The 27785-nt window shown below is 45.4% G+C and overlaps 1 protein-coding gene across 2 annotated transcripts in view; it reads left to right on the forward strand.

The window, feature by feature from the left end:
* Positions 1-8767: 8767 nt before the first annotated feature.
* atf6 (activating transcription factor 6) overlaps positions 8768-27785 on the forward strand; it is a 331264-nt gene continuing 312246 nt past the window's right edge. For both annotated transcript variants that reach the window (XM_067990768.1, XM_067990770.1), the window contains exon 1: positions 8768-8849. In XM_067990768.1, the coding sequence (XP_067846869.1) occupies positions 8768-8849 (82 nt within the window). The remainder of the gene's footprint in view (positions 8850-27785) is intronic.

A 27785-nucleotide genomic window follows, 5' to 3' on the forward strand; every position in this document is an offset into this window, starting at 1 on the left:
CAGGTGTAAGAGGTATCTTTCTGGGCACAAGGTACCTTTAAGGGCAGAGTATCAAGAGTATCAGAATATCAGAGCATAAATTGTGGCTACACCAAACCGTTACAGGCAGAGTTAAGAACGTCACTTAATTGTGAGTCGTGTGAGGTCGAGAAAGGTGAGAGTGAAACTAGCTCAGATATCGTCACTCGTGGGTTGATGAAGGGAATGCAATAGTTGTTGTAAATATGGACTTTCAAGAGGCATTTGATAAAGTGCCACATAACAGACTTATTCAGAAAATAGAAGCAGAGGCGATTAAAGGAACGGTGTTAACTTGTGTATGTAATTGGCTCAGGGTTAGGAGGCAGAGAGTAACAGTGAACAGGTGTTCTTCTGACTGGAGAGAAGTACGCAGTGGGGTCCCCCAGGGGCCGGTATTAGAACCATTGCTTTTCTTGCTGTATATAAATGACCTGTTCTTGGGTACAGGGAGAACAATTTCAAAGTTTGCGGATGACACAAAACTTGGCAATATAGTAAATAATGAGGAGGATAGTAGCAGACTTCAGGAGGACATAGACAGCATGGGCAGACACCTGGCAGATGCAATTTAATGGGGATAAGTGTGAAGTGATGCAGTTTGGGAGGAACAACATGGAGAGGTTGTATAATCTAAATGGTACTATTTTCAGAGGGGTGCAAGAGCAGAGGGGCCTGGGGGTGCATATTCACTAATCTTTGAAGATGGCAGGGCAAGTTGATAAAGTAGTTAAGAAAGTGTTTGGGATACTTGGCTTTGTAAATAGTGGCATTGAATACAAAAACAAGAAAGTCATGCTAAACCTTTACAAATCACTGGTTAGGCCTCAGTTGGAGTATTGTGTCCAATTCTGGGCACCACACTTTAGGAAGGATGTCAAGGCCTTGGAGAGGGTACAGAGGAGATTTACCAGGATGATACCAGGGATAAGGGACTTCAGTTATGTGAAGATATTGGAGAAGCTGGGGCTGTTCTCCTTTGAGCAGAGAAGGTTAAGGGGAGATTTGATAGAGGTGTTCAAAACCATAAAGGGTTTTGATAGAGTAAATAAGAGAAACTGTTTCCTCTGGCAAGTGGGTCAGTATCACAGTAGGTACAGCACAAAAGGAGGCCATTCAGCCCATTGTGCCTGTGCCGGCTCTTTGAAAGAGCTATCCAATTAGTCCCATTCCCCTGCTCTTTTCCCATAGTCCTGTACATTTTTTCCCTTCGAGTATTTATCCAATTCCCATTTAAAAGTTACTAATGAATCTGCTTCCACCATACTTTCAGGCAGTTCATTCCAGATCATTACAACTTGCTGCGTAAAAAAATGTTTCCTCATGCCATCTCTGGCTGTTTTGCCAATCACCTTAAATCTGTGTCCTCTGATTACCGACCATGCTGCCACTGGAAACAGTTTCTCCTTATTTACTCTATCAAAACAGTTCCTGATCTTGAACATTTCGATCAAATCTCCCCTTAACCTTCTCTGTGCTGAGGAGAACAACCCCAGCTTCTCCAGTCTCTCCATGTAACCAGAGGTCATAGATTTAAAATAATTGGCAAAAGAACTAGAAGGGAAATGAGGAGAAATTTTTTCATACAGAGAGATGTTAAGATCTGGAACGCACTGCCTGAAAGGGTGTGGAAACAGTTCCCACTGGAACTTTCAAAAGGCAATTGGACACATACTTGAAGGGGACAAATTTGCAGGGCTCTGGGGAAAAAACTGGGGTGTGCGACTAAATTGGACAGCTCGTTCAAAGAGCTGGCACAAGCACAACAGGCTGAAAGGCCTCCTTCTGTGCTGTAAGATGCTGTGATTCTTTAGTGTTTAAGGTGGGTTCAGTCGGAACCGAAGATCCAAATGAAACAGATAACCTTGCCGCAAAGGAGTTCGCCGACTGATCACTCCAGAAACTAACGCCTATGTCCCAGGAAAGGAAGGAGATTAACACAACCATGCTGTTTGTGAGGATGAGGTCGTGTAAGCTCTGAACGTTGTCAATCACACACGTAGACATGGGCTGTTTGACGGCCTGGCCATTCAAAGCTGTTAACTTGTCAGCTATCTAATTAATTACAATTAAAGTAATCTCACCAATTTATAACCTGAGACTCTGGGCACTGCTATGGTTAATACTCAGCATCCATTTGTGCTGATTTACAGTGATAGACTGAATTGCTTGTGTTGGAAAACTTTGCTGCTCATTTTGTGAAGCAACTCTGTCCATTAATGATTTGCTACTCAACTGCAAGGTAACTCTGATTACGTTTATACTTATCAATTAAGCATTTGTGCACCCAACCATAATCTTAAGTTGTAGTTTGTAACCAATAAACAGTGTTTAGTGCATTATTTGTGTTTCGACTTCTTCCTTGATGATTTGGCAAGAAAGAATTAACTCAGTCACTCAGCAGCTTGAGGGTATCCTGAATGCGGATTAGGAAGTTAGATCTGAATCGTTATTGCAAGATGAGTCTGGCACCATTCATCACTAGATCTACGCTAGGAGGTAAAACCCCAGATGGTTCCTTAGAAAAGAGTTAAAGGGGGGAATTAAGGATTTAGCTGGTTCCTCAGCACATGTCAGGAAACCAAAACCCAGCTTTCTTACAGGCCCTACGAAGGTGTGATGTTCCTTGAACATTCTTCTTTTAATGTGAGTATTCGTGAACTCTGGGCCCCACAGCTCCAAAGCCATGGGCAGCTTTCCCCTTGGCCTCCACTGGGAAGATGGCTTATCCTCTGCTGGGAAGGTGGCTTATCCTCTGCTGGGAAGGTGGCTTATCCTCTGCTGGGAAGGTGGCTTATCCTCTGCTGGGAAGATGGCTTATCCTCTGCTGGGAAGATGGCTTATCCTCTGCTGGGAAGGTGGCTTATCCTCTGCTGGGAAGATGGCTTATCCTCCGCTGGGAAGATGGCTTATCCTCCGCTGGGAAGATGGCTTATCCTCTGCTGGGAAGATGGCTTATCCTCTGCTGGGAAGATGGCTTATCCTCCGCTGGGAAGGTGGCTCTTCCTCCGCTGGGAAGGTGGCTCATCCTCCGCTGGGAAGGCGGCTCATCTTCTGCTGGGAAGGTGGCTCTTCCTCCGCTGGGAAGGTGGCTCATCCCCTGCTGGGAAGGTGGCTCTTCCTCCGCTGAGAAGGTGGCTCTTCCTCCGCTGGGAAGGTGGCTCATCCCCTGCTGGGAAGGTGGCTTATCCTCCGCTGGGAAGGTGGCTCATCCCCTGCTGGGAAGGTGGCTCATTCTCTGCTGGGAAGGTGGCTCATCTCCTGCTGGGAAGGTGGCTAATCCTCTGCTGGGAAGGTGGCTCATCCCCTGCTGGGAAGGTGGCTCTTCCTCCGCTGGGAAGGTGGCTCATCCTCTGCTGGGAAGGTGGCTCATCCCCTGCTGGGAAGGTGGCTTATCCTCCACTGGGAAGATGGCTCTTCCTCTGCTGGGAAGGTGGCTCTTCCTCCGCTGGGAAGGTGGCTCATCCCCTGCTGGGAAGGTGGCTTATCCTCCGCTGGGAAGGTGGCTCATCCTCTGCTGGGAAGGTGGCTCATCCCCTGCTGGGAAGGTGGCTCTTCCTCCGCTGGGAAGGTGGCTCATCCTCTGCTGGGAAGGTGGCTCATCCTCTGCTGGGAAGGTGGCTCATCCCCTGCTGGGAAGGTGGCTCTTCCTCCGCTGGGAAGGTGGCTCATCCCCTGCTGGGAAGGTGGCTCATCCCCTGCTGGGAAGGTGGCTCTTCCTCCGCTGAGAAGGTGGCTCATCCCCTGCTGGGAAGGTGGCTCATTCTCTGCTGGGAAGGTGGCTCATCTCCTGCTGGGAAGGTGGCTAATCCTCTGCTGGGAAGGTGGCTCATCCCCTGCTGGGAAGGTGGCTCTTCCTCCGCTGGGAAGGTGGCTCATCCCCTGCTGGGAAGGTGGCTCATTCTCTGCTGGGAAGAAGCCTCATCCTTTGTTGGGATGGTGACGCCTCCTCTGCTGGGAAGGTGGCCCACCCGCTGCTGGGAAGGTGGCCCACCCGCTACTAGGAAGCTGGCTCATCTTCACCCATGCAGTTCCCTCATGGCTCCTTGAATTTGTTTTTTCTCATGAAGTCCTTTTTTTATTTTTGTTTCATCTGTATTTGCTGTTCTGCTGAAATTTTGTTTCCACTTCAATCACAGTCGGCTTTCTGGTGACACAAGGTGTACAAAGGATTAGGAGAGACAGATAGCACTAGAGTAAGAAATAGTCCATTATTAGATGGGATCAGACTAAGAGAGGATATGAGAAGATCTAAGATTGGTTTGCAGTGCTGTGTGTAAACGCACAAAAAGTGGTAAATAAGGTTGGTGAGCTGCAGGTGCAAATAGCCACATGGGAATATGATGTTGTGGCGATAATGGAGACCTGGCTCAAAAAAGGGCAGGATTGGGTACTGAATATTCCTGGATACAAGGTGTTCAGGAAAGATAGGGAAGGAAAGAAAGGAGGTGGGGGGAAGGGTGGAGGTATTGATTAAAGAGAATATTGCAGTGCTGGAGAGAGAGGATGTCCTGGAGGGGTCAAGGACAGAATCTATTTGGTTAGAGTTAAGTAACAAGAGAGGTGCCATTACACTACTGGGTGTATTCTATAGACTACCAACTCATGGGTAGGATATAGAGGAGCAAATTTGCAGGGAAATTTATGAAGAGATGCAAGAGCCATAGGGTAGTGATAATGGGGGACTTCAACTCTCTTAATATAGACTGGGATAGTAATAATGTAAAGGGCAAAGAGGGGGAGGAATTTCTGAAGTGTGTTCAGGAGAACTTTCTTGACCGGTACATTTCCAGCCCAATAAGGAAGGAGGCATTGCTGGATCTGGTTCTGGGGAATGAGCTGGATCAAGTGGAGCAAGTATCAGTGGGGGAATATTTAGGGAACAGTGATCATAGTCTCATAAGGTTTAGATTAGCTATGGAAAAGGACAAGGAGCAATCTAGAGTAAAAATTGGAGGAGGGCCAATTTAAGTGGGTTGAGAACGGATGTGGCCCGGGTAAATTGGATTCAAAGATTGGCAGGCAAAACTGTAATCAAACAATGGGCAGCCTTTAAAGAGGAGATGGTTCGGGTGCAGTCTAGGTACATTCCCACGAGGGGAAAGGTAGGGCAACTAAAGCCAGGGCTCCCTGGATGATGAAAGAGATAGAGAGTAAGATGAAGCAGAAAAAGGGGGTGTATGACAGATATCAGGTTGATAATACAAGTGAGAACCAGGCTAAATATGGAAAGTTCAGAGGGGAAGTGAAAAGGGAAATAAGAGGGGCAAAGAGAGAGTATGAGAATAGACTGGTGGCCAACAGAAAAGGGAATTCAAAAGTCTTCTATAAGCATATAAATAGTAAAAGGGTAGTAAGAGGAGGGGTGGGGCCAATTAGGGACCAAAAAGGAGATCGACGCATGGAAGCAGAGGGCATGGCCGAGGTACTAAATGAGTACCTTGCCAAGGAAGAAGATGCTGCTAAAGTCACACTGAAAGAGGAGATAGTTGAGATCCTGGATGGGCTAAAAATTGATAAAGGCTGGCTGTACTTAAAGTAGATAAGCCACTTGGTCTAGATGGGATGCATCCTAGGTTGCTCAGGGAAGTAAGGGTGGAAATTGCAGAGGTCCTGGCCATAATCTTCCAATCATCCTTAGATACAGGGGGTGGTACCAGAGGACTGGAGAATTGCAAATGTTACACCCTTGTTTAAAAAAGGGTGTAAGGATAAACCCAGCAATTATAGGCCAGTCAATTTAACCTCAGTGGTGGGGAAATTTTAGAAACAATAATCCTGGACAAAATTAACAGTCACTTGGACAAGTGTGGATTAATAAAGGAAAGCCAGCACAGATTTGTTAAAGGCAAATCGTGTTTAACTAACTTGATTGAGTTTTTTGAGGAGGTAACAGAGAGGGTTGATGAGGGTTGATGTTGTATATATGGACTTACAAAAGGCGTTTGATAAAGTGCCGCAAAATAGGCTTGTCATCAAAGTTGAAGCCCATGGAATAAAAGGGGCAGTGGCAGTATGGATACAAAATTGGCTGAGCCACAGGAAACAGAGAGTAATGATGAACGGTTGTTTTTCGGATTGGAGGAAGGTGTAGTGTGGTGTTCCCCAGGGGTCGATATTAGGACCACTGCTTTTCTTGATATACATTAATGACTTGGACGAGGGTGTACAGCGAACAATTTCAAAATTTGAAGATTACACAAAACTTGGAAGTGTAGTGAACAGTGAGGAGGATAGTGATAGACTTCAAGAGGAAATAGACAGGCTGGTGGCATGGGCGGACACGTGGCAGATGAAATTTAACACAGAGAAGTGCGAAGTGATACATTTTGGGAGGAAGAATGAGGATAGGAATTATAAACTGAAGGGTACAATTCTAAAGGGGATGCAGGAACATAGAGACTTGGGGGTATATGTGCACAAATCATTGAAGGTGGCAGGGCAGGTTCAGAGTGCAGTTAAAAAGGCATACGGGATCCTAGGTTTTATAAATAGAGGCATAGAGTACAAAAGCAAGAAAGTTATGTTGAACATTTATAAAACACTGGATCAGCCACAGCTAGAGTATTGTGTCCAATTCTGGGCACCGCAATTTAGGAAGGATGTAAAGGCCTTTGAGAAGGTGCAAAAAAGATTTACTAGAATGGTTCCAGGGATGAAGGACTTCAGTTACGTGGATAGACTGGAGAAGCTGGGGTTGTTCTCCTTAGAGCAGAGAAGGTTGAAAGAAGATTTGATAGAGGTATTCAAAATCATGAGGGGTCTAGACAGAGTAGATAGAGATTATTCCCATTGGCGGGTCAAGAACCAGAGGACATAGATTTAAGTTGATTGGGCGACATGAGGAAAATCTGAGGGGGTAGTGGAGGTCGACTCAATCGTGACTTTCAAAAGGGAATTGGACAAGTACTTGAAGGAAAAAAAATCGCAGGGCTATGGGGAAAGGGCGGGGGAGTGGGACTAGCTGGAGTGCTGTTGTCGAGAGCTGGCACAGGTTGGCACAGGCTTGACAGGCCGAATGGCCTCCTTCTGTGCTGTAACCATTCTATGATTCTATGACTTAATTATTTTTAGGTTTGCCTGGGAAAAAGTATAATGTCCGTGAAGAGAAAATCCAAGTCACAGGAACATAGGAACAGGAGTAGGCCATTCAGCCCCTCGTGCCTGCTCCGCCATTTGATAAGATCATGGCTGATCTGTGATCTAACTCCATATACCTGCCTTTGGCCCATATCCCTTCATACTTTTGGTTGCCAAAAAGCTATCTATCTCAGATTTAAATTTAGCAATTGAACTAGTATCAATTGCCGTTTGCGGAAGAGAGTTCCAAACTTCTACCACCCTTTGTGTGCAGAAATGTTTTCTAATCTCGCTCCTGAAAGGTCTGGCTCTAATTTTTAGACTGTGCCCCCTACTCCTAGAATCCCCAACCAGCGGAAATAGTTTCTCTATCCACCCTATCTGTTCCCCTTAATATCTTATAAACTTCGATCAGATCACCCCTTAACCTTCAAAACTCCAGAGAATACAACCCCAATTTGTGTAATCTCTCCTCGTAACTTAACCCTTGAAGTCCGGGTATCATTGTAGTAAACCTACGCTGCACTCCCTCCAAGGCCAATATGTCCTTCCGAAGGTGCGGTGCCCAGAACTGCTCACAGTTCTCCAGGTGCGGTCTAACCAGGGTTTTGTATAGCTGCAGCATAACCTCTGCCCCCTTGTACTCCAGTCCTCTAGATATAAAGGCCAGCATTCCATTAGCCTTATTGATTATTTTCTGCACCTGTTCATGACACTTCAATGATCGATGTACCTGTACCCCAAGGTCCCTTTGGACATCCACTGTTTTTAACTTTTTACCATTTAGAAAGTACCCTGTTCTATCCTTTTTTGATCCAAAGTCGATGACCTCACATTTGCCTACATTGAATTCCATTTGCCACAGTTTTGCCCATTCACCTAATCTATCAATATCCCTTTGTAATTTTATGTTTTCATCTACACTGCTTACAATGCCACCAATCTTTGTGTCATCGGCAAACTTAGACATGAAACTTTCTATGCCTTCATCTATGTCGTTAATAAATACTGTGAATAATTGAGGCCCCAAGACAGATCCCTGCGGGACTCCACTAGTCACATCCTGCCAATGTGAGTACTTACCCATTATCCCTACTCTCTGTCGCCTTTCGCTCAGCCAACTTCCTAACCAAGTCCGTACTTTTCCCTCGATTCCATGGGCTTCTATCTTCGCTAACAGTCTCTTATGTGGGACCTTATCAAATGCCTTCTGGAAGTCCATATAAATAACATCCATTGACATTCCCCTGTCCACTACTTTAGTCACCTCTTCAAAAAATTCAATCAGGTTTGTCAGGCACGACCAACCTTTCACAAATCCATGCTGGCTCTCTCTGATTAACTGAAAAGTCAAGTGTTTCCAGTGAAGATGCTTCATTGTGCCCATTACATTTACCTGCCTTTTCTGTTTACAGGTGCAGTCAGCACGAACAGTTCATTCTGTATCTGCAGTGTTTCGATGTCAGTGAACCACTGGGATCTCCCAAACTCGACGCCTGGCGTTGGTGGGATTGCGCGATTTCGAGCTGCTTGGTGCGGCTCTTATTTGACTCTCCGGGCTCGCCGTAGTCGTCAAGTTGTTCAGTGGACGTGTAGTTCGCGAGTGAAAAAGGCCCAAAAACCGGAGACTGAGAGAGGAGAGAGGGGGAGAGAGGGGGAGAGAGGGGGCATGGCCACGGCCACGGAGAGGAGCGAGCGGCCGAACCCCAGGGGGAGCGACATGAGCAGCATGTCCCCGGATCGGGATTGGGGTAAGTGTTGGGGCCCGGGGTCAGTCGGGCCCGGGAGTCGGGGTCAGGAGAAGCCCGGGGGTCGGGGACGGGGGTGGTCGGGGACGGGGGTGGTCGGGGACGGGGGGGGGGGGTCGGGGACGGGGGGGGCCCGGGGGTCGGGATTGGAGGTTGGTGGCAGCCGTTTGAGATTAGGGATAAAGGTTATGATCAGTGACTTGGGGTTAGATTTCAGGACAGCATCCTGTTATTAGCGAATGATGTGGAGATGCCGGTGATGGACTGGGGTGGACAAATGTAAGGAATCTTACAACACCAGGTTATAGTCCAACAGTTTTATTTGAAAATCACAAGCTTTCGGAGTTTACCTCCTTCGTCAGGTGAGTGAGTGAAGCATATCTTATATTAGGCTGGGAGACAGTCACAGCAATCAAAGGTGTCGTTGGTGTTCAGACAGGTGAGCCACGGAAAACATTACATCCCAGTATACTGAATACACAGTGGGTCAGATTACACAGACAGATAGAGAAAGAGACCCGAAAGGCAGAGAGAGAGAATATCCAGTTTTATTAAAAACAGATAACTTTTTTTGCTGGTGGGGTTACGTGTAGCGTGACATCAACCCAAGATCCTGGTTGAGGCCGTCCTCATGGGTGCGGAACTTGGCTATCAATTTCTGCTCGATGATTTTGCGTTGTCGTGTGTCTCGAAGACCGCCTTGGAGAACGCTTACCCGAAGATCGGTGGCTGAATGTCCTTGACTGCTGAAGTGTTCCCCGACTGGGAGGGAACCCTCCTGTTTGGCGATTGTTGCGCGGTGTCCGTTCATCTGTTGTCGCAGTGTCTGCATGGTCTCGCCAATGTACCATGCTCCGGGGCATCCTTTCCTGCAACGTTTGAGGTAGACAACGTTGGCCGAGTCACAGGAGTATGAACCATGCACCTGGTGGGTGGTGTCCTCTTGTGTGATGGTGGTATCTGTGTCGATGATCTGGCATGTCTTGCAGAGATTGCCGTGGCAGGGTTGTGTGGTGTCGTGGACGCTGTTCTCCTGAAAGCTGGGTAATTTGCTGCGAACGATGGTCTGTTTGAGGTTGGGTGGCTGTTTGAAGGCGAGCAGTGGAGGCGTGGGGATGGCCTTAGCGAGGTGTTCGTCGTCATCGATGACATGTTGAAGGCTGCGGAGAACATGGCGTAGTTTCTCCGCTCCAGGGAAGTACTGGACGACGAAGGGCACTCTGTTGGTTGCGTCCCGTGTTTTGTCTTCTGAGGAGATCTATGCGATTCTTCGCTGTGGCCCGTCGGAACTGTCGATCGATGAGTCGAGCGTCATATCCCGTTCTTACGAGGGCGTCTTTCAGCGTCTGTAGGTGTCCATCGCGTTCCTCCTCGTCTGAGCAGATCCTGTGTATTCGCAGGGCCTGTCCATAGGGGATGGCCTCTTTGACGTGGTTAGGGTGGAAGCTGAAAAAGTGGAGCATCGTCAGGTTGTCCGTGGGCTTGCGGTAGAGTGAGGTGCTGAGGTGCCCGTCTTTGATGGAGATTTGTGTGTCCAAGAAAGAAACTGATTCTGAGGAGTAGTCCATGGTGAGTTTGATGGTGGGATGGAACTTGTTGATGATGTTATCGTGTAGTCTCTTCAGTGATTCTTCGCCGTGGGTCCACAGGAAGAAAATGTCGTTTATGTATCTGGTGTATAACGTTGGTTGGAGGTCCTGTGCAGTGAAGAAGTCGTGCTTGAACTTGTGCATGAAAATGTTGGCGTATTGGGGTGCGAATTTGGTCCCCATGGCTGTTCCGTGTGTTTGGGTAAAGAACTGGTTATCGAAGATGAAGACATTGTGATCCAGGATGAAGCGGATGAGTTGTCGGATGGCGTCTGGAGATTGGCTGGTGTTGAGTACTGAGGCTGTTGCAGTGATGTCGTCATCGTGGGGGATACTGGTGCAGAGTGCCGAGACGTCCATCGTGGTGAGAAGTGTTCCTGGTTCAACTGGTCCGTGGGTGCTGAGTTTTTGTAGGAAGTCTGTAGTGTCGCGACAGAAGCTGGGGGTTCCCTGTACGATGGGTTTCAGGATGCCCTCGACGTATCCAGAGAGGTTCTCGCACAGGGTTCTGTTGCCTGATACGATAGGACGTCCGGGTGTGTTGGCTTTGTGTATCTTTGGGAGGCAGTAGAAGTCTCCCACGCGGGGAGTATGTGGGATGAGAGCACGAAGGATGCTTTGAAGGTCTGGATCGAAGGTCTTGATCAGTTTGTTGAGCTGGTGGGTGTGTTCTTTGGTCGGATCTGCGGGTAACCGTCTGTAGTGTTGCTGGTTGTCCAGTTGTCGGTATGCTTCTTTGCAATAGTCCGTTCTGTTCTGTATAACGATGGCTCCTCCTTTGTCCGCTGGTTTGATGACGATGTCACCACGATGGACGTCTCTGCTCTCTCCACCAGTATCCCCCATGATGACGGCATCTCTGCAACAGCCTCTGTGCTCAACACCAACAACAGCCAATCTCCAGACGCAATCCTACAACTCATCCGCTTCATCCTGGATCACAATGTCTTCACTTTCAATAACCAGTTCTTTACCCAAACACACGGAATAGCCATGGGGACCAAATTCGCACCCCAATATGCCAACATTTCTTTACGACTTCTTTACTGCACAGGACCTCCAACCAACGCTATACACCAGATACATCGACGACATTTTCTTCCTGTGGACCCATGGCGAAGAACCACTGAAGAGACTACACGATAACATCAACAAGTTCCATTCCACCATCAAACTCACCATGGACTACTCCTCAGAATCGGTTTCTTTCTTGGACACACGAATCTCCATCAAAGACGGGCACCTCAGCACCTCACTCTACCGCAAGCCCACGGACAACCTCACGATGCTCCACTTTTCCAGCATCCACCCTAACCACGTCAAAGAGGCCATCCCCTATGGACAGGCCCTGCGAATACACAGGATCTGCTCAGACGAGGAGGAACGCGATGGACACCTACAGACGCTGAAAGACGCCCTCGTAAGAACGGGATATGACGCTCGACTCGTCGATCGACAGTTCCGACGAGCCACAGCGAAGAATCGCATAGACCTCCTCAGAAGACAAACACGGGACGCAACCAACAGAGTACCCTTCGTCGTCCAGTACTTCCCCGGAGCGGAGAAACTACGCCATGTTCTCCGCAGCCTTCAACATGTCATCGATGACGACGAACACCTCGCTAAGGCCATCCCCACGCCTCCACTACTCGCCTTCAAACAGCCACCCAACCTCAAACAGACCATCGTTCGCAGCAAATTACCCAGATTTCCGGAGAACAGCGTCCACGACACCACACAACACTGCCACGGCAATCTCTGCAAGACATGCCAGATCATCGACACAGATACCACCATCACACGAGTGGACACCACCCACCAGGTACATGGTTCATACTCCTGTGACTCGGCCAACGTTGTCCACCTCATACGTTGCAGGAAAGGATGCCCCGGAGCATGGTACATTGGCGAGACCATGCAGACACTGCGACAACGGATGAACGGACACCGCGCAACAATCGCCAGACAGGAGGGTTCCCTCCCAGTCGGGGAACACTTTTTAGCAGTCAAGGACATTCAGCCACCGATCTTCGGGTAAGTGTTCTCCAAGGCGGCCTTCGAGACACATGACGATTGCAAAATCGTTGAGCAAAAATTGATAGCCAAGTTCTGCACCCATGAGGACGGCCTCAACCAGGATCTTGGGTTACGTGTAGCGTGACATGAACCCCACCAGCAGAAAAAAAAGTTATCTGTTTTTAATAAAACTGGACATTCTCTCTCTCTCTCTCTCTCTCTCTCGCTTTGTAATCTGACCCATTGTGTATTCAGTATACTGGGATGTAATGTTTTCCATGGCTAACCTGTCTGAACACCAACGACAACTTTGATTGCTGTGATCGTTTCCCAGGCTAATATGTGCTTTGAGATCTTAGAACCCTTCACTCACTCACCTGACGAAGGAGGTAAGCTCCGAAAGCTTGTGATTTCCAAATAAAACTGTTGGACTATAACCTGGTGTTGTAAGATTCCTTACATTTGTTATTAGGGACAGAGACAGGAGAGCGTGTTCCAGGACTCGGATGTGGGGCTGTGGTCAGGAGCCATGAGGAGTATTAGTCAGTCAGTCTGGGTTAAAGTTAGATTTGCTTTTTGTGTGTGACCTTTGCAGTAACCACAACTCTGTGGATGGGAAGTTCCGAAATGGCTGTTCTTTACCATAACTATCTGATAATGAAATTGTAAATTCAGTAATAACATGTTTCAAAGCTGTGATTTCATTAGTGGGCAGTTCGTTATAGAGATAAACAGGTATTCTTCAGTTTCTGGGAAAGGGCACTTGACTCCCTTGGATAACAGTTGCTAAGTGTGCCAACATCGCAAATGCGTTTGTGAAGATCTCCTCTTTATGCATTGCTTGCAAAATTATCAACGTGTTGTATACGAGTGTCTTCGAAGCATCAAACTAAGGATTCTCTTTTCTCCCCCGGCCCATCTGTTCAAATTGATAAATGGATTTTAAGCTGTGTCACCTCGCTGATGTTGACAGCTCTGGGACCCATGGTCCAGTGTGGGCTATACATTGTTGACATTATCTTTGTCCTTCCAAGGAGTTGCCGATTGTGCAGGTGGTGAGGCAAGGTGACGGAGCCAGGAATCAAGGCTCACTGTGGTTCACTGACACATGGGTTCTGCTGATATCATATACAGACCCAGCTATGACTTCCTGATCAAACCAAATCCTTTGGATAAAATCTGATGAACCGCCGTCAATAATAGAAAAAAGAGCAGTGAAGAGATTTCATGTTGCACTATTTCGAAGAAGAGCACAGGAGTTCTCCCTGTGCCTTGGCCAATATTTATCCCTCAAACACCAGCACCAAAACAGATTATCTGGTCATTAGCTCATTGCTGTTTGTGGGAGCTTGCTGTGCGCAAATTGGCTGCCACATTTCCCTATATTACAACAGTGACTACACTTCTAAAGTACTTCAGTGGCTGTGAAGCGCTTTGGGAGGTTGTGAAAGGCACTATATAGATGCATGTTTTTCTTGCTTGCTTTCTTCGATTCACTGACTGATGTTCATCATGAATTGTTTTTATACCGGTGACTGTCTGTCTGTCTGTCTGAGTCAGAGTCTGGCTCCTAAAGTTCACTTGATGCAATCCGATTCCTTTATGCTGCCACCAGAAGGGTACACTCATTTTCTCCATGGCTCTTGGATTCAACTGCTGGGGTGAGTGAGTCTGATTTAACAGTTTGAATGAGAGGAGCTGGCTCATGGATGCTGCTCTTCCACAATTTGACCTAAACAAGTGCCAATAGAAAAAAAAAGGCTGATTATCTGCAACATGTTCATCACAAAAGCAACTTGCATTTATATAGCACTTTTAATGCAGAAACACATCCCAAGGCATTTCACAGGAGTGTCACCAGACCAAAACAGATGCCGAGCCCAAGAAAGGGGTGGGTCCTGTTAGTAGTTCTGTTTAGTGAATAATGGATAGCTTCGAATAATTGCATCTGATGGAGGGAGGAAGGGAAGGGAAGAGGTTCAGGTTTAATAATGCTCTGAGTTGAGGCCAATAAATAATTGTTAAATGTGAGTTGGAGCAAGATCAATACTTTGAATCCGCTTGGGAATTAATGAGAAATGATAATTTTATGGAGTCTACTGAGCCTTGAGGTTGTTCTTTATGCCTGCTGTGAACTTGCGCTACTTGTATTCTTGATTGCCAAACTTACTCCATGTTAGTTCTAGTAGTTTACAGTTTACCTTGCCCAAATGTTGGAAAGATCGTGGTGTCACAACTGCGACCTTTCTCAAACAGTTTAGGAGTCCTCTTTTGGGTGGAGGAAGGCTGATGGTAATTTCAGTCTTGATGCAGTGCAGTGTTATCCACTGTGTGCACCATAACTTTGTTTTGTGATGAGAAGACAAATTCACACAAGGTTTTAAGACAAGTGGGCTCTGATGCTCAGTGTTGCAGTTTGGATGAATTAGCTGTGGGTGTAGCATCTATTATTCTTACTCTTTATTCCTCAAGGACTAGTTCAGTTATCACCCTGCAAGATTGCAGTTTCGTTTGCGACTTGTGCAAACATTACAGAAATGAACACACTAAATACCCCTTTAAAAAAAAATTTGCATTTTGTGACTTGCTCAATTTGGTGTTGGTTGTAAAATGATGAGATGGTGCACTTCAGAATAATAAAGAATTGATTTTACTGAAATTTTTTTTTAAAGATTAGAATCTTATCAAGGGTTGGGAACTGAGGTGTAGACTGCTTCAGTTCTACATGTGTAAAGTTGGACAGAATCGCAGAATAATTCCTTTACTGGCAGGGTGCAATATTCAAACTTACATTGTTGTATTATTTACTGAGCTCGTAAGTTGTAGAGCTTTGTATAATAACATAATTGTCAAGGATGAAAAGAGACTATTTGGCCTGAGCTCTTCCATTATTTTGGTCTCTACTTTCCTGCCCAGCAGATTATTTCCAAGCCTTGATTGCTTTTAGACTGACATTGTTGCACCTGATTTTTCTTCTCCTTTTCATGAATTTAACATTCTGTCTCTTGTTGTGCTTTCCTCATTTATTTAGAAGTAATATTGTTGTTTACATTTTTAAAAAAAATCTTGGGATATGGGCGTCGCTGACAAGGCCAGCGTTTATCACCCATCCCTCGTTGCCCTTAAGATGGTGGTGAGTCGCCTTCTTGAACTGTTGCAGTCCATGTGGTGAAGGTCGGGGGTTCCAGGATTTTGACCGAGCAATGATGATACATGTCCAAGTCAGAATGCTATGTGACTTGGAGGTGATGGTGTTCCCAATGCACCTGCTAACCTTGTCCTTTTGGGTGATAGAGGTCGTGGGTTTGGGAGGTGCTGCAGTACATCCTGTAGATAGTATGCACGGTACGCCGGCGGTGGAGGGAGTGGATGTTTAATTTATGAATCTCAATTCAAAATTCAGTACATGTTCATAATATGGCTGCTGAGCTTCCTTCTTTCTCGGTTGTCAAGCTCGAGTTTCTTCAAGCTTCGCTTGTAGCTGAGCTCCCTTAAGACTTGGGACCAGTCTTGTTCCTTAGACTGTGGTGACCAGAAGTGAACAGAGTACTTTAAGTTGTTATTAAGAATGCGCTGTAAGGCCTCCGCGTCACATCAGTTGACGAGTTCCGGCTATGTGTCTTAGCTTTCTCTAAGCGTTTCCTTTTAACGGAGTGAATATTGGCTGACACAGTGGTGTCAGTGAGTTGGAGGTAGGTGGGACTTTACAGCAAACGGTCTCCTGAGTGCAGCAGGATTATTTCTCCAGCATGTTGCAGTGAGTGGAGGATAGTTACATCATGCAAATTGATTCTTTCTCCAGCATGTTGCAGTGAGTGGAGGATAGTTACATCATGCAAATTGATTCTTTCTCCAGCATGTTGCAGTGAGTGGAGGATAGTTACATCATACAAATTATGTGCACAAAATCAATCCCAGTTACTTATGGCAGAGCGGTCTCCAGGCGTGATTGATGGGTCAATTATCCAATCATCTCGGATGTGGCCGGGAATTGTGGTATCACTTTATGCAGCTCATTTTGAATAGCTCAGTCACTTTGTGTAATATGCCACAGTGTGGGGAAGGAGAAGTTATTAACTTTAGAGGCCAATGGGGCTGCTTCACGGTGATGAGCAAACACCTCTGAAGGGATTGCGGTGCCATCTCATATAGTCCAAATTAAAAACATATTGAAGTACATTTTAATTCCATAATTTCCATAAAAAGAATAAGATGTTACAGATCTGGACTTTATACCACTTCTGAGGAAAGCCTGTGTGAGTTATTTGTGGGATATATGCCAGACTGTGCTTACAGACTGGTAGAACCTTCCTCTGCACAAAAACATTTAGGATGGCTGTCAAAAATATTGAAGACATTGACCACAGTGAAGTCAGTTTTAAGGGAATCACTGATTAAGCAGTCCGAGCAGAGAACCAAATCTTTTTGAGTCTGTAATTATCTTTCCCCCATTTTTGGGAATCAGAAGTTCTGTTCAAAGGAATTAGTCAAACTGATGCATGTTCAGGACATAGGAACCGGAGTAGGCTGTACAGCCCCTTGAGCCTGTTCTGCCATTCAGTGAGATTATGGCTGATCTGTATCTTAACTCCATCCACCTGTCTTGGCTCCAGATCCGGGCATGGCAGGGCAGCTCAGACCCGTGGAATGCACAACCTGTGCCATGTGGGAACTCCAGGATGCTTCCCATGCCCTAGGCAACCACATGTGCAGGAAGTGTCGTCAGCTGGTGGAGCTCGAGCTCCGGGTTTCGGACCTTGAGCAGCAGCTGACGTCACTGCAGTGCATCCGCGAGGCTGAGAGTTTCGTGGTCAGCACGTTTCAGGATGTGGTCACCCCGCAGATTAAGAGAGTGCAGGCAGACAGGGACTGGATGATCGCCAGACAGACAAGGATGACCAAGCAGGTAGTGCAGGAGTGCCCTGAGGGCATCTCACTCTCTAACCAGTATTCAGTTCTGGGTACTGGTGGGGGAGAGGGGTCCTCTGGGGAGTGCAGCCAGAGCCAATTCCAAAGCACCATGGGTGGCTCAGCTGTACAAGGGGGGAGGAGAAAGGTCGAGAGAGCAATAGTGATAGGGGATTCTATAGTTAGGGGAGCAGACAGGCATTTCTGCAGCCGCAAACGTGATTCCAGGATGGTATGTTGCCTCCCTGGTGTCAGGGTCATGGATGTCACTGAGCGGCTGCAGGACATTCTGAAGGGGGAGGGTGAACAGCCAGAGGTCGTGGTCCATATCGGCACCAACGACATAGGTAAAAAGAGGGATGAGGTCCTGCAAGCAGAATATAAGGAGTTAGGAAATAAGTTTAATAAGCAGGACCTCAAGGGTAGTAATCTCAGGATTACTCCCAGTGCCACGTGCTAGTGAGTATAGGAATAGGAGAATAGACCAGATGAATGCGTGGCTGGAGGGTTGGTGCAGGAGGGAGGGATTTAGATTCCTGAGGAATTGGGACCGATTCTGAGGAAGGTGGGACCTGAACAAGCTGGACGGGTTGCACCTCAACAGATTCGGGACTAATATCCTTGCAGGGGGGTTTGCTACTGCTGTTGGGGAGGGTTTAAACTAGAGTGGCAGGGGGATGGGAACCTGAGTGGGGAGTCAGAAGAGAGTAAAGTTGAGAGAAGCAATAGAGGGGAGGACCCAGGGGAAATTTATAATACAAATAGTTGTTCAAGAACAAGCGAAAGGGAAAAGCGTAGAGCAGCAGAAAGAAAGTGTACTTTAGGCACTACAGATAAAGTGAAAACTAGAAGGCGTAAGGTGATTAACCCAGCATCAAAGCTGAAGGTCAGGCTAGGATGTGTGGCCCAACTAAGAGTTCTACATACAAACGCATGGAGTATAAGGAATAAATTAAATGAAGTACAGGCACAAATTCAAATTGGAGGGTATGACATGATAGCTATTACTGAGACATGGCTGCAGCATGGTCAGGATTGGGAACTAAATATACCGGGTTATGAGGTCTACAGGAGAGATAGGGAAAATAGAAGAGGGGGAGGAGTAGCCTTGGTGATTAGAGATGAAATCACTTCAATGATAAAGGAGGATATAACGAGAGATAAGCAGCCAACGGAGACCTTATGGGTTGAATTGAGAAATAGGAAAGGATCTAAGACTGTAGTGGGAATTGTGTATAGGACCCCTGGCAGCTGCTCTAAAGTGCTAGATTGTATAAATGCAGAGATTAGACAAGTGTGTAAGAAAGGCACAGTGGTCTTAATGGGAGACTTTAACCTTCACATAGATTGGGAAAAGCAGACTAGCAACTGTCAGAAAGGTAGTGAATTTCTCGTGTGTTCAGGATAGTTTTCTGCAGCAGTATGTCCTGGAGGCAACAAGGGGGCAAGCCATACTAGATTTAGTAATGAGTAATGAACCAGATTTAGTTGACAGCTTAACTGTGCGTGAACATCTATCCAATAGCGATCATAACATGATCGAGTTCAAGGTAGTGTTTGAAAGGGAAAAAAGTGAATCAGCTGCTAAGATTCTAGACTTGGGTAAGGCTGACTTCAATGGGATGAGACAGAGACTGTCCACAGTAAACTGGGCAAATCTGTTGATGGGTAAAACGACTGATGATCAGTGGGAAATGTTTAAAGAAACATTTAACGTGATACAGAATCGGTTTATACCCCTGAGGGGCAAGAACTCTACTTGCCAAAAGAAACAGCCATGGACAACTAAAGAGGTAAGGGACAGTATAAGACATAAGGAAAAGGCATACAAAAAGGCAAAAATGGCACAGATCCTGGTGAATGGGAAAGATACAAAGATCAACAAAGGGTCACAAAACAGATAGTAAGAGCGACAAAAAGAGAGTATGAAAAGAAACTTGCAAGGGATATCAAAACCATTAAGAAGAACTTTTATAGTTATATTAGGAAAAAGAGGGTGGTCAGGAGCAATGTTGGCCCCTTAAAAACTGAAAGTGGGGATATTGTCATTGACAATGGGGAAATGGCGGACATGTTGAATAATTACTTTGCGTCAGTATTTACAGTCGAAAAAGAGGATAGCATGCCGGAAATCCCAAGAAAACTATAATTGAATCGGGGACAGGGACTCGATAAAATTAACATAAGTAAAGCAACAGTAATGAAGAAAATAATAGCACTGAAGAGTGACAAATCCCCAGGACCAGATGGTTTCCATCCCAGGGTTTTAAAGGAAGTAGGTGAGCAAATTGCAGATGCCCTAACTATAATCTTTCAAAGTTCTCTAGATTCAGGAACTGTCCCTCTGGATTGGAAAATTGCACATGTCACTCCGCTTTTTAAGAAAGGAGAGAGAGGGAAACCGGGGAATTGTAGACCAGTTAGCCTAACATCTGTTGTGGGGAAAATGCTGGAGTCTATAATTAAGGATAGGGTGACTGAACACCTCGAGAATTTTCAGTTAATCAGAGAGAGTCAGCATGGATTTGTGAAAGGTAGGTTGTGCCTGACAAACCTGATTGAAATTTTTGAAGAGGTGACTAAAATAGTGGACAGGGGAATGTCAATGGATGTTATTCATATGGACTTCCAGAAGGCATTTGATAAGGTCCCACATTGGCAGGATGTGACTCGTGGAGTCCCGCAGGGATCTGTCCTGGGGCCTCAATTATTCACAATATTTATTAACGACTTAGATGAAGGCATAGAAAGTCTCTTATCCAAGTTTGCCGATGACACAAAGATTGGTGGCATTGTTTTTTTTATTCGTTCATGGGATGTGGGCGTCGCTGGCGAGGCCGGCATTTATTGCCCATCCCTAATTGCCCTCGAGAAGGTGGTGGTGAGCCGCCGCCTTGAACCGCTGCAGTCCGTGTGGTGACGGTTCTCCCACTGTGCTGTTAGGAAGGGAGTTCCAGGATTTTGACCCAGCGACGATGAAGGAACGGCGATATATTTCCAAGTCGGGATGGTGTGTGGAGGGGAACGTGCAGCTGGTGTTCCCATGTACCTGCTGCAGTCACTCTCACCTCACCTCTGGAATTCAGCTCTTTTGTCCATGTTTGGACCAAGGCTGTAATGAGGTCTGGAGCCGAGAGGTCCTGGTGGAACCCAAAATGAGCATCGGTGAGCAGATTATTGGTGAGTAAGTGCCGCTTGATTGCACTGTCGACGACAGTGTAAGCAGTGTAGATGAAAACATAAAATTACAAAGCGATATTGATAGATTAGGTGAATGGGCAAAACTGTGGCAAATGGAATTCAGTGTAGACAAATGTGAGGTCATCCACTTTGGATCAAAAAAGGATAGAACAAGGTACTTTCTAAATGGTAAAAAGTTAAAAACAGTGGATGTCCAAAGGGACTTCGGGGTTCAGGTACATAGATCATTGAAGTGTCATGAACAGGTGCAGAAAATAATCAATAAGGCAAATGGAATGCTGGAGGACTCGAGTACAAGGGGGCAGAAGTTATGCTGCAGCTGTACAAAACCCCGGTTAGACCACACCTGGAGTACTGTGAGCACCTTCGGAAGGACATATTGGCTTTGGAGGGAGTGCAGCGTAGATTTACTAGAATGATACCCGGACTTCAAGGGTTAAGTTACGAGGAGAGATTACACAAATTGGGGTTGTATTCTCTGGAGTTTCGAAGGTTAAGGGGTGATCTGATCGAAGTTTATAAGATATTAAGGGGAACAGATAGGGTGGATAGAGAGAAACTATTTCCGCTGGTTGGGAATTCTAGGAGTAGGGGGCACAGTCTAAAAATTAGAACCAGACCTTTCAGGAGCGAGATTAGAAAACATTTCTCCACACAAAAGGTGGGAGAAATTTGGAACACTCTTCCGCAAATGGCTGTTGATGCTAGCTGAATTGCTAAATTTAAATCTGAGATAGATAACTTTTTGGCAACCAAAGATATTAAGGGATATGGGCCAAAGATCACAGATCAGCCATGATCTTATTGAATGGCGGAGCAGTCTTGAGGGGCTGAATGGCGTACTCCTGTTCCTATATTCCTATGTTCCTATCACTTAATACCCTTGGCTAGCAAAAATCTATCAATCTCAGATTTAAAATTATTAATTGAGCTAGCATCTACTGCTTTTAGTGGGAGAGAGTTCCACACTTCTACCACCCTTTGCATGAAGAAGTGTTTCCTAACTTCTCTCCTGAATGGCCTGATTCTGATTTTAAGATTATGTCCACTTGTCCTGGACTCCCCCATCAGCGGAAAAAGTTTCTCTATCTACCCTATCAAAATTCCTCCCAAAATTTGAAAAACTTCAATCAAATTACCCCTTAACCTTTTATATTTCAGGGAATACAAGCCTAGTTTTTGTCATCTCTTGTCATAATCCAACCCTTTGAGCTCTGTTAACATTCTGGTGAACCTGTGCTGCACTCTCTCCAAGGCCATTATATCCTTTGTAAGGTGCGGTGCCCAGATTTATACACAGTACTTCAGATGTGGTCTAACTAGGACTTTGTATAGCTGTCGCAAAACTTCCTCCCCTTTTATGTTCTAGCCCTTTAGTTATAAAGGCTGACATTCCATTTCCCGGTTTGGTTATTTGTTGTAGCTGACGACTACATTTTAATGATGTGTGCACATGCACTCCTGAATCTCTTTGGAACTCCATTGTTATTAATATTTCAATGTTTTAAAAAATACTCTGATCGATCCTTTTTTGATCCAAAATGGCTGACCTCACATTGATCTGTGTTGAAATCCATTTGCCACAGTTTTGCCCACTCACTTTATCAATGTCTCTTTGTAATTTTATGCTCCCATCTACAGTACTTACTATGCCACCAATCTTTGTGTTATCGGCAAACTTGGATATATGGCTCTCTTGCGTTATCTAAGTCATTAATAAATATAGTGAATAGTTAAGGCCTCAGCACAAATCCTTGTGGGACACCACTGGTCACTTCCTTCCAATTCAAGTGCATACCCATTGTCTCTACTCTCTGTTTTCAACCACCTAACCAATCTCCTAACCAGGTCAATAATTTGCCTTCAATTCCTTGAGCTTTAATTTTAGCTAGCAGTCTCTCTTATGTGGAACCTAATTGAATGCCTTCTGGAAATCCATATAAACTACATCCATAGAAATTTTCTTGCCGACTACTTCAATTACTTCCTCAAAAAATGTAATTAGGTTTGTTAGACATGACCTACCCTTTACAAATCCATGTTGGCTCTCTCTAATCAGCTCACATTTCTCCTGTTAGACTAACAGGTCTATAATTTCCTGGTTTCTCTCTCTCTCTCTCTCTTTCCTTAAAAGGACAGAGAGAGTGTGTATGTGTGCAAGACACACAGCGAGATTAGACTGAGTGTAAGGGATTAGAGCAGGAAATACAATGCAACTATTGGCAGTTTTTCTTTAGTTGAGCTCAGTTGATTATTAATGTTGGCTTTTTACACTAGATATATCCCTTGGGTCAGGATGTCCAGTAAGCGGATACAATGTGCCGATGAATCGGTGTGTTCCCACAATCTAGCTAATCGCCCACAGAGAAAGAACCTGTATCATTTTATTCTAGATAATGGGATTGCATCATGTGATCCTCTCGTCTTAAGGAGTTGGAACAATACATTCTCTCAGACAGTGGCTGAGGCAGTAAGCCAGTAGACTAATTTATTGAACACAACATGTAGAGGCATGAATGATATTATGTACAAACAGTATATTTACAGTGGTTACAATTTACAAACCCCTTCAATATTAAAATGGCAATGACTCTCTTTTGTGCTAATTCTTAGCATAAAATTGATCCTTGAAACGTGCTTTCTCACTTTTGTTGTACTTCTCTCCACCTTTTTAAGACGCTCCTTAAAACCTACCTCTTTGACCAAGCTTTTGGTCACCTGTCCTAATATCTCTTTTTGCGGCTTGGCGACAAATTTTGCTTCGTAACGCTCCTGTGAAGCGGCTTGGGATGTTTTACCACGTTAAAGGCGCTATATAAATGCAAGTTGTTGTTGAGCTTGTACTCCAACTCGATGCTTCCCACGCAATAGTATTTTAGAGCAGTAGTGTACAGTTACCTTCACCTGTTGGAAGAAAAGAGTAGGATAGAAAACGGAATCGAGCATTATTTCAAAAAGGCAATTATCCAATTTAACTGTTCCAAATTGTCCCAAACCAAAGCAGTTCCCTTAAGTAAACTTCATGTTATGATTCCCTGAATGAAATAATTTGAAGTTGTAGCTGTAAATTAGATGCAGTTGTACTTTGTGTGAGGACTGGGTGTGGAGATTGGAAGGGTGCCGAATGTCGGGCAGGCCATCCGATTACAAGAAGGCTTTAAGATCATGTGGCTTTGGCTCTCGTTGCTGCTGGCTCCTTTTTTGGAGGTGGGCAGTGAGGCTGCCTGTTTTGAGTGGTGGAGACCCATGAAAAAATGGGTCCCTGTTGCCGTGGTGGTTTTTATTTCCAGCTGGCTCTGATGGCGAGAGAAATGTGGGTTTGACATCGGCTGCAGTTTTAATGTAAAAGTGCTTTTTGGAGATGCAACTGAGAGGTGTGTATTCTGTAATATATGTGACCTATCTGAGCAGGTAAAAATGTCAGCTTATTCTGGAGGGCAAAGACTTTGATCACTGAATTGAGGCCCTGCAATGATTGATGTTTACATTTTAGCTGTGGAGCACCACAATTCTCCATAGCCCTGCCCTGCATATACAGAAGCTCAGCAGAGTCTGGTTTGGTTGATAATTGGTAGTGGAACATTAGAAAGTTAAACACTGTGATGACCAAAGCCATGGTCTTTGGCCCCCACCACAAACCCAGTACATTTGCCACCGATTCCATCCCCCTCCCCGACCACACTTTCAGGTTGAAACCAACTGTTCTCAACCTCTGTCCATTTGACCCCAAACTGGGTTTCCAACACTGTATCTGCTCATCACAAAGACCGCCTACTTCCACGTCCGTAATATTGCTTGTCTCTACCTCTGCCTCAGCCCATCTGCTGCTGAAACCCTTATCCATGTCTTAATTACCTCTAGACTTGACTATTCCAATGCTTCCCATCCTCCACCCTCTGTAAACTTGAGCTCATCCAAAACTTGGTTCCCCATATCCTAACCTTCACCAAGTCCCCTGTTCACTCATCACCTCTGTGCTCGCTAACCTACATTGGCTCCCGGTCCCCCAACAGCTCCAGTTTAAAATTCTCATCCTGGTGTTCAAATCCCTCCATGGCCTCACCCCATCCTACCCCAGTAACCTCCTTCAGCCCTGCAACCCTCAGAATTCTGCGTTCCTCCAACTCTGGCCCCTTGTGCATCCCCCCCACTCCCTTTGCCTCACTGCTGACCTTCAACTGTCTAAGCCTTAAGCTCTGGAGTTCCCTCCCGAAACCTCTCCACCTTTCCATCTCTCGCCCTTTTTGAGACCCTCCTTAAAACCTACTTCTGAGTAAGCTTTTAGTCACCTCTCCTAATATCTCCTCTTTGGCTTTGGTGTCAATTTTTGTCCAATCACATTTCTGTGAAATGCCTTGGGACGTTCTTCTGCGTTAAAGGCGCTGCATTTGAGAATAAATGTCTGTACAGCAGCTTCCTGATGCACCATAAACACCTTGCATAATCATTATGCATGTCACATAGTGAAGCATCCCTAAGTGCTTCAGGGAGTATTGGGGGTGGGGTAGGGGGAGGGGGGGGGTGCTATCACGATTAAAAATGTCAATACCCATTTGAATTGTTCAACCCGCTGCAAATTGTTGCGGATTGCCTGGGAATGCCAGCAATTGTCCGATCTTTTCCTCCCCTCCAGCAGAGGGTGCTCATGTCTCTACTTACCATTGCTTTTTCCTAGCAAACCGGCTCAGAATGAGCTGAAACAATCATCATTGCATTTTACATGTTTGCTTCTCCTTCTTCTCATTCCACTCCGGAGCAGTTAACATAAGAACATAAGAACATAAGAAATTGGAGCAGGAGTAGGCCAATCGGCCCCTCGAGCCTGCTCCGCCATTCAATAAGATCATGGCTGATCTGATCCCAACCACAAATCTAAAGAACACAAGAAGTCGGAGCAGGACCCGGCCACATAGCCCCTGGGCCCTCTCCGCCACCCACAGGGCATTGACCGATCCGAACTCAGCTTCATGTCCAATTTCCTGCCCGCTCCCCATAACCCCTAATTCCCTTTACTTCTCGGAAACTGTCTATTTCTGTTTTAAATTTATTTAATGATGTAGCTTCCACAGCTTCCTGGGGCAGCAAATTCCACAGACCGACCACCCTCTGAGTGAAGAAGTTTCTCCTCATCTCAGTTTTGAAAGAGCAGCCCCTTATTCTAAGATTATGCCCCCGAGTTCTAGTTTCACCCATCTTTGGGAACATCCTTACTGCATCCACCCGATCAAGACCCTTCACAATCTTATATGTTTCAATAAGATCGCCTCTCATTCTTCTGAACTCCAATGAGTAGAGTCCCAATCTACTCAACCTCTCCTCATATGTCCGCCCCCTCATCCCCGGGATTAACCGAGTGAACCTTCTTTGTACTGCCTCGAGAGCAAGTATGTCTTTTCTTAAGTATGGAGACCAAAACTGTATGCAGTATTCCAGGTGCGGTCTCACCAATACTTTATATAACTGCAGCAATACCTCCTTGTTTTTATATTCTATCCCCCTAGCAATAAAAGCCAACATTCCGTTGGCTTTCTTGATCACCTGCTGCACCTGCATACCAACTTTTTGATTTTCTTGCACTAGGACCCCCAGATCCCTTTGTACTGCAGTACTTTCCAGTCTCTCGCCATTAAGAAAATAACTTGCTCTCTGATTTTTCCTGCCAAAGTGCATAACCTCACATTTTCCAATATTATATTGCATCTGCCAAATCTCCGCCCACTCACCCAGCCTGTCTATATCCCCTTGCAGGTTTTTTATGTCCTCCTCACTCTCTACTTTCCCTCCCATCTTTGTATCATCTGCAAATTTTGATATGTTGCACTCGGTCCCCTCCTCCAAATCGTTAATATAGATTGTAAAGAGTTGGGGACCCAGCACCGACCCCTGTGGAACACCACTGGTTACTGGTTGCCAGTCCGAAAATGAACCATTTATCCCAACTCTCTGCTTCCTGTTCGATAACCAATCCTCCACCCATGCCAGAATATTACCCCCAATCCCGTGATTTTTTATCTTAAGTAATAATCTTTTATGTGGCACCTTGTCGAATGCCTTCTGGAAGTCTAAATACACTATGTCCACTGGTTCCCCTTTATCCACCCTATACGTTATATCCTCGAAGAACTCAAGCAAATTTGTCAGACATGACTTCCCCTTCATAAAGCCATGCTGACTTTGTCCTATTAAATTATGCTTATCTAAATGTTCCGTTACTGTCTCCTTAATAATAGACTCCAAAATTTTACCCACCACAGATGTTAAGCTAACTGGCCTATAATTTCCAGCCTTCTGCCTACTACCCTTTTTAAATAACGGTGTTACATTAGCAGTTTTCCAATCTGCCGGGACCTCTCCTGAGTCCAGGGAATTTTGGAAAACTATCACCAAAGCATCCACAATCCCTACTGCCACTTCCCTCAAGACCCTAGGATGGAAGCCATCAGGTCCAGGGGATTTATCCGCCTTGAGTCCCATTATTTTACTGAGTACCATCTCCTGAGTGATTTTAATCGTATTTAGCTCCTCCCCCCCGAGAGTCCCCTGTTTGTCCAGTGTTGGGATATTCTTAGTGTCCTCTACTGTAAAGACTGAAACAAAATATTTGTTCAGCATTTTTGCCATCTCCATGTTTCCCACCATTAATTTCCCGGTCTCATCCTCTAAGGGACCTATGTTTGCCTTAGCCACCCTTTTTCTTTTTATATAACTATAGAAACTCTTGCTATCTGTTTTTATATTTTTTGCTAATTTCTTTTCATCATCCATCTTCCCTTTCTTAATCAATCCTTTAGTTACTTTTTGCTGTCTTTTGAAGAATTCCCAATCTTCTATCCTCCCACTAAGTTTGGCTACCTTATATGTCCTTGTTTTTAGTCGGATACTATCCTTGATTTCTTTACTTAGCCACGGATGGCTGTCATTTCTTTTACACCCTTTTTTCCTCAGTGGAATATATTTATTTTGAAAGTTGTAAAATAACTCCCTAAATGAACACCACTGCTCATGTACCGTCTTACCCTTTAATCTATTTTCCCAGTCCACTTTAATCAATTCCGCTCTCATACCATCATAGTTGACTGGTGTCGGTCAGTGGGAGATGGGCACTAATTCGAATGGGTACAGACATTTTAATCGTGATTGCCCAACCCCCAGTACTCCAGCTCAGCCACAACATTCCTGTGTGTCATAAAAATGCTTTCCAGACCCAAAGAAAAACAATCTTTTC

This window comes from Heptranchias perlo, chromosome 9 (assembly GCF_035084215.1).
Source record: "Heptranchias perlo isolate sHepPer1 chromosome 9, sHepPer1.hap1, whole genome shotgun sequence".
NCBI lineage: Eukaryota > Metazoa > Chordata > Chondrichthyes > Hexanchiformes > Hexanchidae > Heptranchias > Heptranchias perlo.